The sequence below is a fragment of the Blennius ocellaris genome, assembly GCF_963422515.1.
Source record: "Blennius ocellaris genome assembly, chromosome: 23".
NCBI lineage: Eukaryota > Metazoa > Chordata > Actinopteri > Blenniiformes > Blenniidae > Blennius > Blennius ocellaris.
Window position 1 is genome coordinate 7,666,733 of NC_137672.1, and position 16,656 is coordinate 7,683,388.

Here is a 16,656-nt window from a genome sequence, read left to right on the forward strand (position 1 = left end):
CTTCTGTTTCCCTCGTAGTGGACGGGAAGGCAGCGGCCTCCAACCTTGTCGCAGGCCACGACCACACTGATCCGTTCGTGACGCACGTCGATTCCAGTGCAGCCGTTGTTGTCCTTCTTGGCCACGACGTTATAGACCTTCATCGCCGACCGGCTCACGCACAGGTTACGGCTGTTCCTCACCCGCAGGCCGCTGCTGCAGACGTCCTCCACGTTCTGGCTTTCCTCCACGAAGGACTGCGTGTGGTACCGACACCACAGCTGCCGCGTCTCCAAATAGCTTCAGGACGGAGAGCAACGATTAGCTTTGCACACGTCGTAGTGGCGAGACGCTGAACAAACACATCGATGTGTGGAGGTTTCATTGGACACGACTGAGGTTATCTGATGCACATCACATTTTTGGGGCTTTTTTTTTATTCGTTTATAATTAATAATCATTATCAATAGCCAAACTTTCCATGAAGTTGCTCCCAACACTTGTAACTCGCTCCTCTTTGGCCTCCCTCACAAATCCCTCCATAAATGTCCAACTGGTCCAGAACTCAGCCTCATCACTCGCACTCCCTCCGTCAACCACGTCACTCCAGTCCTCCAACAGCTCCACTGGCTCCCGGTCCTCCAATCCCGTATCCAATTCAAAATCCTTCTGTTGACCTTCAAGGCCATTCACAACCTCGCCCCCCCCCCCCCCCCCCCCCCATACCTGTCTGGTCTGATCAACATCTCCACTCCCTTCCGTTTCTCCATTTCAAAAACAAACTCAAAACTCATCTGTTCAAAATCGCTTATTCCCACTGATATCAATCGCCCTGTGTCTGTGCTGTTTTATTGTCGTTTTTACTCTTGTTTTTATTGTTTTAATGCAAATGTTTCAACCAATTGTGAGGTGTCCTTGAGTGCCCAGAAATAAACTGTATTATTATTATTATTATTATTATTATTATTATTAGAATAGTATCCCAACAGATGCAAACCTCTGGCAGACACATAAGCAGCTCGTCCTGGATCAGGCGATCAAAATGAAAACAAACGTAGATTAACCTCTTCCACGCCGGATTCGAATTTCTGTCGAAATCATCTCGGAGGACATGTTGATGGACAAACTTGTTGTACTTGGCCTCGCTGGTTTGTTTGGCGCACGGGTCAGAGGTCGACACGGGGATCCCGGCAATGAGGAAGATCGCTACAGTGAAGAAGACGTTGGCCAGCTCAGTGGTGATCATTACGTCTACGTCGAGAGAAAGAAAGCAGGACACAGGATTTTACGCACGGAAATACACATCAAACACATATCCTGAATGTTTATCTCATAACCAAAACATTCACAAACAGCCGAGTCTGTCCTCTCGAGTTGCTGCACAGGACCAGACTGTATGTGTGGCACCCTGGATAATTCATTAGTTGATATAATGTCAACAATTATTAGTTAATTTGATTTCTTTGGTTCCCCCATTATTATTTTTCTGATTAATCTAATTGATATTCTACATTGTAGGCTGATTAAAGCAGATGGTAACTGAGGAATAACCAGATAAACCTACGACTTGTTTGACCAAAACACAGATTTGCAACTAGATGAATACAATGTAGACGCGTTAATATTATGACCGAGTGGGAATCTTCGCCTCATTGTCATTACAGAGGAAAAACACTGGTGGTGTCCCACATGGAAAGAACCTATACGAGGATATATGCGCATATATGAAACCTATAAGCAGTTTATATGCACATATATGCGTATATATGCCACATATAGGGAAAACTGAGGTGCATATATGTGAATATACAGGCCATATAGGTCTCCTGTACTGCTTCTTCATTTCCACATATATATAGCCCATATCTCACTTTGGCAACTGTCATACATTATCAAGGCAATAACTAAGAACTAACTAAAAAACAATTATGCAAGAAGAACATATAGGTGCATATATGCACACATATATAAGTGCATATATGTACCTATATAGGTACCTGTATGCATGTATATGTGTACATATATGTGCATTTGTGTACATATAATATAGGAAAATGGCCAATTTTATATATGTTACATATATTAAAAACCTATATTAAAACATATATGTTTATATAGGTTCTTTCTATGTGGGCGTTAACTAATTGACTCTAAAAAAAAAAAATGAATGAATCTTTAATAAAACCTGAGTGTTTAAATTATCCATGTGCAAATATTTTTGAGATTAAAAAAAAAACAAAACACGTTTTAACAACCGAGACAAAAAGTCTCAGGAAGCCTTTAAAAGCACAAAGTTGAAGTGAAAAGTTTTAACTGGCGCTTGACACAAGAGCACAGGCTTCTACTTCAGAACTCTCGTCATCACATGGAATTATGGCAGAGAGATAGAAAACCTGCGCATTCGTCAGTGTTAAAAGTTCAAACTCGCCGTTTCAAAGTTAGATGTGTAAAAGGGGAAGGCAAACATAAAATAGCTTCTTCCTTCTCCTTTTTTTTTTTTAACATGTTGAGACTTTTAATTTTCTTATTTTCTGCTAAAATAGGTTTTGTTACTAATAATCATGCTCATGTTCAAAAACGACATTTCATGCATTCATTTAAAACTATTTGCTAAAGTTAAAACTTGTGAAGAAACTGCTGGTTCGTCTCTACAGAGGGAGTGCTTTCACTTTCACTTCTCTAAACTACACATTCATACAGAGCAGATGCGGGACAAAACGAGTGTTTCTATGGTAACCAGTGAGTCTGAAAAGGGAACAAACCTGTTAAGCTGGAGAAATTGACGAATAAGTCTTGGAGCGTTTCAAGAGCGTCAAACTGCAGACAACAGCCGCACACACACACCTTGTGAGGCAAAACACCTGTCCTTCCCGCCCCCTGCTGGCAGGACAGGTGTAACACAGCAGCCATCCTCCATCCGTCCATCCATCCGTCCATCCATCCATCCATATCCAAGAAACCCACACTCACACGGGGAAAACATGCAAAACTCCACAGTTCTGGGTATTTGTACCCCAGAACCAGTGCGCCCACATGGAAAGAACCTATACGAGGATATATGCGCGTATATGAAACCTATAAGCAGTTTAATGCACGTATATGCGTATATATATGCCACATATCGGCAAAATTGAGGTGCATATATGTGAATATACAGGCCATATAGGTCTCCTGTACTGCTTCTTTATTTCCACATATATATAGCCCATATCTCACTTTGGCAACTGTCATACATTATCAAGGCAATAACTAAGAACTAACTAAAAAACAATTATGCAAGAAGAACATATATGTGCATATATGCACACATACTGTATATACGCCCAAACTGTATATGTACCTATATAGGTACCTGTATATGTGTACATATATATGCATCTATGCACATATAATATAGGAAAACGGCCAATTTTATATATGTCACATATATTAAAAACCTATATTAAAACATATATGTTTATATAGGTTCTTTCCATGTGGGCGGTTCAGCCCTTATCGATAACGACACGTCAAAAGAGAAAGAAAGAAACGTTTTGTTTGCATGACGACTTCTCATTTATTCGGGGAAAAATAAAGAATAAGCACAGGATCAACTGTCACACAGGAAATGTTAACATTAAAGTGTTTGTCTTGGAAAAAGAAAAAAAAACTTTGCTTAAATGAAGCACAGACCATCTTCGAATGACGCTTTATTCTCACGACCAGTAATATCTCACTCAGGAATGGTGTTTTTTTTTTTTTTTATTAGAATAAAATGTAATATTATTTGAATAATGACATTATCTACATTATTTAAAAAAAAAAATATTAATGAACAAAGCACCAGTAATCATGTGGGTTGTTTTTATTTTTAAACATTTTTGTAATTGTAGGGATGCACTGATGCATTATATTACCCTTTAGGTACTGGCCGAGTAATTCTAATTCATACTCCGTACACAAAAAATATGCAAAGCCTCTGCTTTGATCCAAATACATAACCCTGAAATCTGCAATAAAACCACGAAATTCAACCACTAAAAAGTCTGACTGAACACAATAATGACAAAAAATAAAGTCCCTCAATTCTGAAGCAGAGCAAACACACCAAACGTTTTGAAACCCTTCACACTGCTCAGCTGTACCTTTTAAACGCACAGATAACCAGGGGATTGTCGTTGTGCTCACTTTGTTGATGTGGACTGAAATAAGGACGGATCTTGTCGGCGAAGGCGCACCCGGTGAACGAGTAGATGTGCGACTGAGCTGTGACGTCGTAGAAGGACACGAGGCCTTCCTCGTAATCCACAAACACGCCCACTTTTGTCGGCTTCTCCTTCGGACAGATTCGGACGGGCGGCGCCGTCATGGCCGCGTACTTTTCGCCGTCATAATGCACAGCGACCCAGTAACCGTTGTCGGGGTTCATCACCAACTTGCCCGTGCGCTTTGCGCCGCGCCGCGTCACCCCAAGGTCCCACCCGGACTTGTTGGCCACCTCCACCTCCCAGTAAGCCCTTCCAGAGATCAGCCTGTTGAGGCCCAGGACGCTGCCAAATGTGTCGAACCTCTCGGCAGTGTTGGGGACCTCGGCGTCGTTTCTGCCGCCCCGCACTTTCTTCCCGTCGGGAGAAAGAAGGAGGCTCCGGTGGGCGGTGGTGGGATCCAGCTTCACGTCCACTGCAGGGTCGACAATAGAAACCCATCGAGGGAAATAAAACCAAGAAATCATGGTTAAGACTCCGTTGCAAATCATTTCAAATGAAAACAGAAACATTTTGGTTGACATGACTATACACACACGCACGCACGCACGCACGCACGCACGCACGCACGCACGCACACACACACACACACACACACACACACACACACACACACACACACAGTAATGACTTGGTCATGTGTCCATATGAACGTCTATGTACTCCCATTGTTAATGTTTATAGTGGAGGGAAAAAAGAACAACCCTTCCCCCCCAAAAAACAAAACCCCCAAAAAACAGCACCCACAAGTGGCCGGACATGCTTACTACATCGTTTTCAGCATACCTGCCGTTTTCGTGCAAACAGACATAGCTTTTAAAATGCTACGTAAATACAAAACTTATGTGACACAGAAACACACAGTGGCAGGGGTTACAAAGGTTAGCATTTCCCCTCGTTTCCACGGAGACAAAATCACTGCATTTCAAAAAGTGATGCCCCCCCCCCCAGAAAAAAATCTCTGATTCCCAGCTTGGAAGTAACTTCACCATGTACTATTAATTTGATTTGTCTTTCTGTAAATACGCAGTTTTGTTTCCGGCTTGCATTGATAGAAACGTAAACACGCACCTGCAAATGTCGGAATCCTCTTCAGTTCTGGAGAAACAAAAAAAAATTCCAGGATGATAAATAACCAACCATCCTCGCATTTCGGAGCAGACTGTGGCAAAGTTGAAAACGCACCGACTGACGTGAGCTTTTCCAGCTCCTGTTGAATGTCGCCCATCAAGGTCAAGGTTGCAGCTCTCAGGGTACCGAAGGAGAGCGAGGTATCGACGTTCGTCTCCGGGCTTGTTCGGGGGGAAACCTGCGGCTGCGTGGGCAAGAGACGAGTGTCACTCGGAGGAAACCTGGTTCATTTCACACACAGAAAGATACTGTTCGAAAAAGTACAACGGAGCCGCTTTGAGTGTTTCGTTCACCTGGAACTCTGAGTTGTTGCTCAACTCTCCGACGGCCTGTTCAAGCGTCGCAATCTTTCTCTGTAGATTCTGAACGACACGTTCAGCTTCTCGTTCCACTTCCCTCCTCCTACAAGTTAAAGCACGTTCGCGTGTTAGTTCGGATAAAACAAACGCTCCGTAACATTTGGTCAGAGTTCCCCGAGCCACTTGGGGACCCACCTGTCCTCCAGCGGTTGAAGCGCTTCCTGACGAGCGTCCTGCACGAGATTCATCACACTTGAGAACACGTTGTCGATTTGCAGCCACTCGGCATCCAGATAGTCCTGCAAGAGATGATGGAGGAGGACGTCACTGGCATGTTTCACCGGCGTGAATCATGTGAGGCGCATGTTTGATTTAACTTCATTCAAATACTCACATCAGTGATATTCTATAACGTTGAGTGAAATTTGACTCACTTGAACTGGACCACATAGGAAAAAATGACTAAATTTGCTATGGTCTGTTATCAAAATTAAGCTGTACAGGCCTTGCTCATGGACTCTCAGTGCTTCATTTGTTACCCAAGACCTCAGCCATAACAGCACTAACAGAATGACAAGAACACCCGCAGTCATAACGTTCATGGCAGCTCACCCGACAAGCTCCTGCTGATGATCTGACTTCCACCATCCTGCGCTGTCTGGCGTGAATCTCCTGCCGTAAATCAGCCTTCGTCCTTTCTTGCTTTGCCTTGAAGGGAAGAAATAAATCCCAGTTAAACTCCCGGCTGGAAACAACTTTCATGTTTAAAACTCTAAAGTTGTTGAACCTTCTGCAGTTTTTGGTCCCGTTCTTTTCTTTTCCCTCTGGGATAAGATCCATGTCGCTGCCACAGTGGACATTTCTGTTTTATCTGTTGTCTCATTACATTTTCAAATCTCTTGTTTTCAGGCTCCTTGACTTAACCCTCCCTGTGTCTGATTGCCATTCCCTACCCTGATGTGTTTCACCTGCGGCTGAGTGTGTGATTGTCTTCACCTGGTAACAGCAGTTAACATCGGATTTTAGTTCTGTGTCACGGGGGCCAGTTTGTCTGTGATCTTTCTTCTTGTCACTTCTAACATTCTGTTCTTGGTCATTGGTGCCTTTCCTCCAATTACACTCTTTTCTCTCACCCTCTGCTGCATTTTGGCATTTTGAGACCCTCCTTCACCTGTGAACCGAGACCAGATTCCCCCCTGTTTGGTCCGACCAGAGTTCTCTTCAGGGAAAAACTGAACATGCCTACAAACTCTGACCCGGAGCAAACAAGCGATCTCTGATCCCCTTCACAAGCTCGGTCTCGGTTCCTTTACAAATGATCTTTCTAGCCAGCGGGGTGAGAGGATGTGACATAGTGTGCAGTGCATTCTGGGTAGTAAACAAACAATGCTAACTTGGAAAATATCTTGTGGGCAGATGAAGAGTAGAGTGGAAGAAGTTGTGAAAAAGGCACTTATTGATATCTGGTCTGAAGGCTATATATATCGCGGTTGTTTGTGGCTACCCATTAGCCACAAGCTAACTAGCCTAGCCACAAACGGGCTAAAGCAGAAAGCCTCCCAGTTTCAGTCCAGTCCAATCAATGAGCAGTGTTTCTTTTTTTTTACTTCCTCTCCATTCAGTGTTTTTCCCCCCTAACAAGCAGCTGTTGTAATTGTGTGACATTTTCCCGGGGGTTTGATCCGGTCTCAAACGTGAATGTGAACGCCACCCGAACCAACTGAAGGTGTGAAAATTCTCAACCCTCTTTTCCTCCCAAGTGAACAACCCCTTAGTCGTCATCTGTACCTGCTGTTCCCCAGTGGAAAAGTCCAGGGCTCGACGAGATTTACTGGCGGTTCGTTGAAAACCCTGCGGAGTCTCAAAAACTGCAGAGAAACACGAAGGATCACTAAAAGAAGGTAACCAAAAGAAATTCATGAAGCAACAAAGGATTGATATATACCTGGTTGACTCCTCTCCTTCACTGTGGGTTCCGGAGATTGACGGTTCATTTGTGTGGTGGCGGTGGGCGTCAACAGAGACTGGAAGAGAAATGTCGGTTTTGTTAACGACCACATGAACGGAGCAATGCCTTTCCTCAGTTTCTGTTTGGAGTCTATCCCTATCCCTTTTCTTTGCTTTTTCTTTTTTTCTAAAAATTGCATCAACAATGTGACTTGTCCCATCTAATCACGATAGTTTGTAGGGTTTCTAAGCCCCGCCCCCACAACTCTGTCCAATTAGCTACATAATAACGACATAGTTTTCATTGTTTTCAAAATGCTGCCATGTAAAAAGCAAAACTTCTCTGTAACAAAAATGTAAAAACTAACTGTATAAAAATCGAACTGTATTCCCTACTTGGATGTGTGATATTATGTTCCAAGGTGCTCATAACAAAGAACTCGTTCATTTCAATATCTGGGCAAAATGGGTTGAAGTCCAACGAACCAAACAATCAAATGAGTCAGAAATTTGCCATACTGTGTTGAAATCAGGAAATCCTAGAGTTTTGTCCAAGTCTGTTCCCACCGATGAAGCATTCCATTTAGTTTTACCCCCTACAGGAAAAAAACAACAAGAGTTTTACATTAAATTAGATTATTATTGGGGGGGGGGATGCTGTGTTTGCATGTGAGAAACTAAGCAAAGAAAATACTTACGTGCTTCCATGGGCTGCGTCACTGCTGGAGCGTTTGTCCCGGGGAAGAGGTGTGTCGACCCGAACACATTCTGTCAGAAAGATTAAACAAAAAAAAGAAAAGAAAATGGATCTTTAACTTTTGGCAATCTGTAAGAAATTGAAGTGTCTTGTCTTCGTCAATAGGTAGTCGGCGTTGTCTAAAAAAAGTACCTCCTGCTTGACAGCAGTATTTGGCCTGTAGTTCTGATGAGGTGGTGGAATAGGGTTTTTCCTGAGGGAATCTTTCGTCTCCAGGACCCTCGACCCCTTCGACGCGTATCCCATCAGGTCCTGGTGAATTGTCAGGCCAATGTCCAACAGGTCTGAAAACATTTGGAAGAATAAGTTCATGATGCTACATATCTTTATTTTTTCACTAATATCTATGGGGGAATCAATGAGTTCACGTTGTCAAGCCACTATCAGTAGGAGGGCAGGAGTTAGGTGGCAGCGTGTCTCTTCATTTTGCTTGGTTGTGCTCCACATTGTGTCCAGTAGGAAAATTGTGCACAAGTATTTATCACCAAGGCTGCATTACTCTGTAATAGCTAAAGCTGTGTGAATTTATTCAGTATATCAGTATGGCAGAGCTCCACTACCAGACGGAGAGGTTATTTCCCCGCTTGATGTCACGAAGCGAAAATCTTGGATTTGCTTGTATGGGGACTCATGTGCGACTTACCAGACTTATAATCGGGTTTCCTGAAGAACGGCTCCTCTATTTTGATTGGCGGTCCCAGATAGCTAATTTTAGGCGATGTAGTAAATTGTTGATTCTCAGGGATCCTCATTCCTTTCGCCGTGCATCCCATCATCCCCTGGTGAGTTCTCAGGCCATGGTAAGTTGTTATTTTTGACCAACCGCAGTGGCAAATCTGAAGACTCATGTTTGGACCCGATGATTTCTGTAGAAGACAAGAGACTGACGACGTGAATGCACCGTTTGTTCTGCGAGGCGGCATCAATATGTGTGTGAGCTTCCCGTGTGTGTCCTCGGCAGCCAATCGGCAGAGGATAAAAAGCTGGAGGGAACTTTTTGCGAAGGCTGCAGGGCTGCACCTACTTCTGTTTTTGTTCTGTATTTCCATGTGGACGCGGCGTGACTCATTTGCATGGTTCACGACACGCACAATGTAATGTACTCATGATCACACATGAAACAAACATATTTCTGGCATTTAAGCATTTTAAATTCCTGACAGGACTTTTCTCCCTCAGCAGTGCACGTTTGTCCTCTGACCTGCTTTGAAGTGTTAAGCTAGTAATAGTTAGATATACAGTGACAACATAGATGTGCAGGACTTTGTCTATTTTTCTATATAAAATGACCCAGAAGTTGAATAATAATTTAAAAAAAAATACAGATAATGACATAATCCTGAAATTTGGGGTTGAGACAGTTACATTTTGTGTCTCTTACAAAGTTTTCCAATTCCTTTGTGGACAATGAATCTTGTCAAATTTCTCAGAAACTGATCACTTTTTTCAACAGCAAGAATACACTCATTATATACACAAATCATTTCCACTACACACCACAAGTTTATGTAAAATCATTGTGTTCAAATATAGTATTACAAACACAACCAGTGCTGTCATTTGTGCCCTTTTTACCTACACATAATTTGTTTTAACCTGTCAAGTTTTGTTTGTTCAGACTGAAATAAAAATGTCCTCAATCGTTATGTCAGTCTTGTATCTGCCAGTAAAGGCAAGTGATCTCTTGCAAGAGAGTGTATGTGGAAACAAGATAACGTGGCACACGCCATTTAGTAACTGGTCATTTTCTGATATATATATAGTCAAATTCGGCAAAATAGAGACTTTCAGGCAACACAGCAGCACTGCTAAAATTACTGTGAAATAAAAAGAAAAAATATAAAGCCAAATAATGTACACGTTACACAAAAAATAACTTGTATTATTATTATGCATATGATGTATTATTATAAATTCTTTTTTCTTACAGCCAATATAAGTTGGATAAAAATGCATGAAGTTAGAAGGAGCTGCTTACCTGACTCTTGGCTGATGTGATACTAAACTGTCATCTGACTCCTTATATCTGGGATTCTAACACTGCGTCACAGTTTCAGTTTCATTTCAACCAAAACGGGACAGAAACTGGACGCTATTATGGCTTCATTACATTTTTTTTTTTAATGGAAACAATTATGATGTTATTGGTTGTAATTGCTCCAGCCTCTCTTCAGGATACTGACATGGTACTGAAAAATTACTAATTGATGATTTTTAAAACACTGAAACTGTGTCTCCTCTGCTTTGACAGAAGCTCACTTCTTGGCTTGGTTCCTTATTTCAGTTGAGAGGTGGGGCAGGTGTCAGCCAATTTAATATACAAGTTTGTACAGGGCGTAGCCTGTTTAATCGTCATGGAAAAGCAGGATTGTGTTCATACACAAGCCAATTCCAACTTTGTCACAAAGGCAAATACATACATAAAACTTTATTAAAATCATATAAATAAAATAAGTCAGTGAGAAAATTCAAAGCGTTCAAAGGACAATTTAAAAAGGAGAGTAAAATTGTAAAGAGGAATAACAGGAAAGCCATGCTTCCTGAACACACTTCCTCTTTGCCGTCTCTTTAGCCAGGTGTGTGTGTGTGTGTGTGTGTGTGTGTGTGTGTGTGTGTGTGTGTGTGTGTGTGTGTGTGTGTGTGTGTGTGTGTGTGTGTGTGTGTGTGTGGTGGTTCCAAGTTGTGTCGCTGATATGTGCCCCCTGTCGGGGCGCCCTACGAGCATCCTCCCAGTAACAACTCAGAAAGGGCCCCATACTCGATACTCAAAGTGTAACGCAACATGTCATGGAATGGTGTGGAAAAAACTTTGATGACAAATATCATTTATTTTATATACCTGTCAATTGAAAGTGTGTTTATCAGATTAATAAATGAGATATGTTTCATTAATGTTGCAAGAAAGAATCAATGATAGGTTAAGTGACCTCTGTGTTTGGTAAAAGTAATTGAATGTTAATAAAGTAGTCAATGTACTCTGCCTTTATATCTAGCGAGTCCTTAAATTTACCCTCACACTCACTGGGTCCCATCATTATATCACATTTTACCTGCAAATGTATGTAACTCAAACACTGTTTTCTCGTTATTGCTCTCCACTGATATTCTGTCCCGACAAAAGGGCTCAATACCACATTATACCACATCGTGGCACTGTTGTTGCATTTATGAAATGTCCCTGACAGTGAAAGTAAATGATCTCTGTGAACATGGATATATGTTCTCGATGTTCAGACCAGTAGTCAAAACACAAAGCCACAGCTTGAGTTTTCTACTTTGGATTTTAATGGAGATATAAATCTCATACATTTAAAATAAATAAATAAATAAATCACAGTGTTGCTTCAGAGTCTTCCAAAGCACCACTTGAATGATGCTATTATGACCGTAAGCAAAAACAGTTTTATCAACATTTTTCATCAAAATGTATCACATGGTGTGGTTTTTATTTAAACACAGCAAGAAACATGGGACTTACTCATCGTCTTGACTGTAAACAATAAAAAGAAAACATACGTTGTATGGAACACTTGAAAAAAAGCCTATTTTTTGTAACAAAATATAAATTTTACAGTGCATCCACTGTAATTTAATTAACAGTATAATACAGTTTTTTGGGTTAATTGTTATTAGTGGACTTTTTCCCCCCAGTGTATCTACTGTAATTTCTATCATCAACAAAGGGTTTCTATATACTCAATGAATCATTACTGAAATGTATTGTTCATGCCAATCTTTCCTGACCTCTGACCTTGAATAAGGTGGACATCCCTGGTATAGAACACAACAGAATATATACATTGCTGTAGTTTATTACAAAGTGTTCATTTGTACAGCAACACAGAACACAGATGCCGATTTAAAATACCACTAGAACAGTGTAACAGAAGAGTCTCGCTTGAGAACAAGTGTTTTACACGTGAACAATAATAGTTTACATGGAGAAGGAAAAGAAGGGTGGTAAAGAAAGAGTGAACAGTGAGTATCTGACAGCAGCATTTGGCTGGTTTCCTCAGTCACCGATGACACGTGCCTGTAAAATTAAAATTAAAATAAAATTAGCAACACAATGTCTGCAAAAATCTAGAAATATGAAAGACTAAATATATAAAATATATGATATCATTAATCCTTTCTTTCCTGATATGAATATCTGGTTTGTCTAGCAAAGGTCCAAATTGTAATGGATAAATAAAAACAGTACTTTTGTAGTGTTTAAGTAACATTGAGTTTAAATGTGTTCTATATATGCAAAGATTATCACTCGGTATTGTAGTGGAACAGTCGTTTGCCCTCTTGTCGTGGACTGTTGCTTCAAGGAGTTGCGTTCACGTGAAAATTAAACATTTAATAATCTGACACTATGTTGGCCTTCGTTCATCCTCAAGACGTCCCGTAATTTACAAGAAATGGGATTTTGAAGAAATGAAAGCAAAACTTCAGCTTGTTGAGCTCGCCACAACTTGGCACAGTTCAAGTTGTTTTGAAAACACAGTCAAGGTTGAAAAAAGTTGATGAACGTCATTGTTTCTTCAACATATTGACATCAACAAGCTTATGATGGAAACTCAAACAGCACAAACAGCAGTGTGGCTGCTTCCAAATAATAAGCCACGTAGCCTCAGAAAATAAAGATGTTTGCACAGTTACGTTTCTAACGCTGAAGGGATGCAGGTGAATTCTGCAGTGCCCGCAGGTATAATTCCTTCACACGGAGAGCGAAAGTAAAGAAAATTCCCCGGCTGGGCAGTGTCTGTATAAAACTAAAGAAAAGAAAGCAAGAAGACGGGTCTCCATGTCAGATTATCTCAGACGCGGCACAGTGCTCAGCTTCCTCAGCTTCTTCAGGTCAGTAAAATCTAACCGTGTGTTTTACCTTTACCTGTTGCTTCTCAATTTATCAGTGCACAATACTGTGAATTTGTATTGTGTCTATATACACATTTAATTGCATGATACAATCATGATGATACCCCTGATTATATTGAAAATTATTTAATTTTTATGTTACTGCTGTTTACTCTTTTTGAGGTCTTACTGTCTCTTCTTTCATTTGAAGGAAACATCTGCGCTGGACAGCTGTCTTCCCTGTTGCTTCAGTTACGGTAAAGACGGTTTCTGTTTAAAGGAATGCCATCTAAAATACTATTGGTATTCATGATTGATAATGGTTATTAAGCATATATATTTTAAACAGATTTCATAGTGTTTTTGATGAGAAAAATGTGTAATTTGTTTTTTTTCTCAGTGTTAGTAGTTTGTTCGAGACACATCACAGCCATCATGTGTCATGAAAATTGAAAGAGAAAGAAAGAGGAAAACTATTTACATTAGTTCATCGAACTATACACACACGTGCACACACATACTGGTTTCTCTGTCTTTTTGGGACTACATTTGCAAATCTCATTTGTGGGGACACCCGTTTTTAAAGCCCACAAATAATCAGCTCAAACAACAAAAATGGGGGAAACATATACATGCCAGCATATGCACGGAGGCATGCACGCACGCACACACGCACGCACACACACACACAGAGCGAAAGAAGTACGTTTTCCTTATCTCCATTTAAACTCCATTTTAGAGCCTGTATTTTTTACTTTCAATTCAGATACAAGGCAACTCAATGTGCTTTACAATGATATAAAAGAAATACTATAAAATAAATAATTCAGAAAGGCATACTAAGTTTAAAAAAAAATTGGTTTAAAAATAAGATTTAAAAGGAACCTTATATTAAAATAATTATCAAAATAGGTTTAATATATAGTTTATTGGGAAGTGTTAGCAAATAAGTGTTTTAAGGCCTGGTTTAAGTAAAGAAATGAATTGGTAAAGAAGTAAATTATATCTGCACTTCTAATCAAGTAAGGACTGTGTGCAATTAAATCTCTTTATATGATTATCATGCTGCTATGATTTCATTTATTAATTGATTTGAATGGGACAGTGCATATTAAAGAACAGACAACCGGTGCTGTAAATATGCCAGATTTAGCTCAGCCCTCATTTCCATCCTCGGTCTATCCCTAAACTGCGAAAGTTAAGGTTCCTTTTCACACATTCCAAGTATTACACTCATGCACACAGACCTACTCATATTTAAAAAAATAATGTCCTTGTGTACTAAAGCACCCCCTAGTGGTCAAACATTTGCTGACCAAGAAGATGTGCTTTAAATTGTCTCTTAAATGAGGTATAAGTGGTGGTTGGAGTACCAGTGTCACTACTTCTTGTTTAATGAATTAATTTAGCGGTGGTGGGGCCAGGCCGTTCAACACTCTATACTCAAGGCAACTGGATTTAAACACTTTAAAATTTTCAAAATGAAAAGTTTTCTATCAAAGCACATATATGAAAAGACTGAGGCTTTAATCAAATGTCTTAATAGTATTTTTTTTAAACTGTTCAATTGGCTTAACACAGGGATGCCATCAAAGGACCACACTGTGAAACAGTATTACATGTGAGAGAATATCATACAGCGGAGGGCAACCTTTGCTGCCTCCATTATGATGAAAGTCCGATTTGTTTGACTATATCTAACTTAAATTTAATTGTTCTTGTGGCCTTTCAAATGTGTATTTTTTTGTTTTAAATGAGGTTGGACTTCAACATGACCCCAAAATATTCTAACTGGGTCACCAAACCTAATTTATCTTCTAAGAACACAAATGATCTGCCTTGCACTGACAGCTCACTATTGTTCATCAACATCACGCAGACTCTCTTTTTTGAGTTGAGCGTGAGAAAATTTTGTTTAAGCCAGTTATGCACTTTGCTCAGGCCATTTGTGAGATTGGCAGCAATTGTCTTAACATCCATGCCCCGGGTGAACATCACAGCATCATCAGCATACATCAATATGTTTAGCTCAGGGCAGACATCCGGTAGGTCATTATCAATCAGGAAAAGCAAAAGCCCCAGCATGGAATATAAGACAAACAAAGTAAAATGTTACTGAAATTAAAGTTATTAATTAAAGATACGGTAGGCACACTGTGCATGAATATGATTGCGCTGAATGGCAAAATGACTGCAGTTACTATTTTATTTATCTTCAAAGATTGAAATTGATACACAAAGCTGAATGAGATGATGGTTCAATATTTATTTTGGAGTTGAACTGCTTTAATTGCAGGCGCTCCTACAGACGGTTTTAAGCAACGTGATTTTCCCACAGACTGTCATCATGCTGTATGAAAACACCATAATGAGGCTTGATGATGGATGAAAAAAAATAGCAGCGTTATGCACGAGAAAGAAATGATGACCAAATTAAAGCATTTTAAAGGCATACAAGACAGGGCATCTGCCCAACATTGAATAGTCCAAGTAGGACTGTATATCAAATGGTTACCAGTTGTTTTAACAAGGGCATGTAGTTTTTTTTCACTCTAAATATTTTTATTTTGCACTACTTAATTCATTTTTGGAATTTCGAGAGATGTTCGGAACGATACAATATTAAAAATGTATTAAAGAAATATTGAATAAACATTGAAATTATAGCACAGTTTTTTTGTGTATTCAACATGTTTAAACTACAATATTAATCCAATAAATGGAAATTAATCAATAATTGGAAAAAAAATCATTTAGGTAATTGAAAAAAATGTGTTATGTTAATTGTTTGAAAGATAATTCTTGTGCCCAACCTTAGTAGTAGCTAGAGAAGACTCAAGGGAAACTGATGGAGATATAGTGGTAGAGAGAGGTTGGGGTAGAGTATGTTACCTGTCCACAGCAGTGTAGTTGTTGCAAAACAATCTCTAATTGTCTCCTTTTTTTTCTTTTTTAATCAGATTCTCCCACAATATGGATGAGTCAGATGAAGATACCAGATTACAAGGGCTACTTGAGAGCCTTGTGAGAGGTACTTTGTCATCTCCAAAGGAGGTCTTCAAGAAACTGCAGGGCCTCGTAACAAACATCAAATGGACCAAAACAGGTGCCACTCACCTGTTTGATGCTCTTAAAAGCCGTTTTGAAGCAATTCCAACACATGACAGGTCACACTTCTCTGAGTGGCTGCTAAAAATATTGCACTTGATAGAGATTAATTATATCACTCCCACTTGGAGACTGGAAACAGGAAAAACACTTTTGGATCTGATACGAGACCAAACTGTAACAGAGGAAAAGCTCAAAAAGTTGTTAGAGGAAGAGAAAGACAAACGACTGGATGAAATTCTTGATGAAATTCGCCAAGAACCGCTAAATCAAGTAGATGAAGAGCTTTTAGAAAAGGTGAGAGACATTGTATCGTCAGTTGATAAACAGCTTCCTCTCCATG

The 16,656-nt window shown here is 40.0% G+C and overlaps 1 protein-coding gene across 1 annotated transcript; it reads right to left on the minus strand.

The window, feature by feature from the left end:
• Window positions 1-3,528: 3,528 nt before the first annotated feature.
• LOC308146824 (uncharacterized protein) lies at window positions 3,529-9,220 on the minus strand. Its single transcript, XM_080518760.1, has 12 exons — window positions 9,001-9,220; window positions 8,490-8,641; window positions 8,299-8,368; window positions 8,120-8,196; window positions 7,599-7,677; window positions 7,442-7,521; window positions 6,266-6,361; window positions 5,849-5,952; window positions 5,648-5,756; window positions 5,409-5,538; window positions 5,295-5,321; window positions 3,529-4,638 (listed from the first exon to the last, which is right to left on the minus strand). The coding sequence occupies exons 1-12, from the start codon at window positions 9,203-9,205 to the stop codon at window positions 4,094-4,096; spliced, it is 1,674 nt and encodes a 557-aa protein (XP_080374886.1). The 5' UTR covers window positions 9,206-9,220; the 3' UTR covers window positions 3,529-4,093.
• Between the last annotated feature and the right edge of the window lie 7,436 nt (window positions 9,221-16,656).

What these genes read in the sequence shown, in the direction of transcription:
- LOC308146824 (XM_080518760.1), bottom strand. Translation starts at nt 9,205, where the DNA reads ATGAGTCTTCAGATTTGCCACTGCGGTTGGTCAAAAATAACAACTTAC. An exon ending in GACGCAGCCCATGGAAGCAC is followed by an intron (nt 8,197 to 8,298) that starts GTAAGTATTTTC and finishes TTTTTCCTGTAG; the next exon opens with GGGGTAAAACTAAATGGAAT. An exon ending in CTTCAACCGCTGGAGGACAG is followed by an intron (nt 5,757 to 5,848) that starts GTGGGTCCCCAA and finishes TTTAACTTGTAG; the next exon opens with GAGGAGGGAAGTGGAACGAG.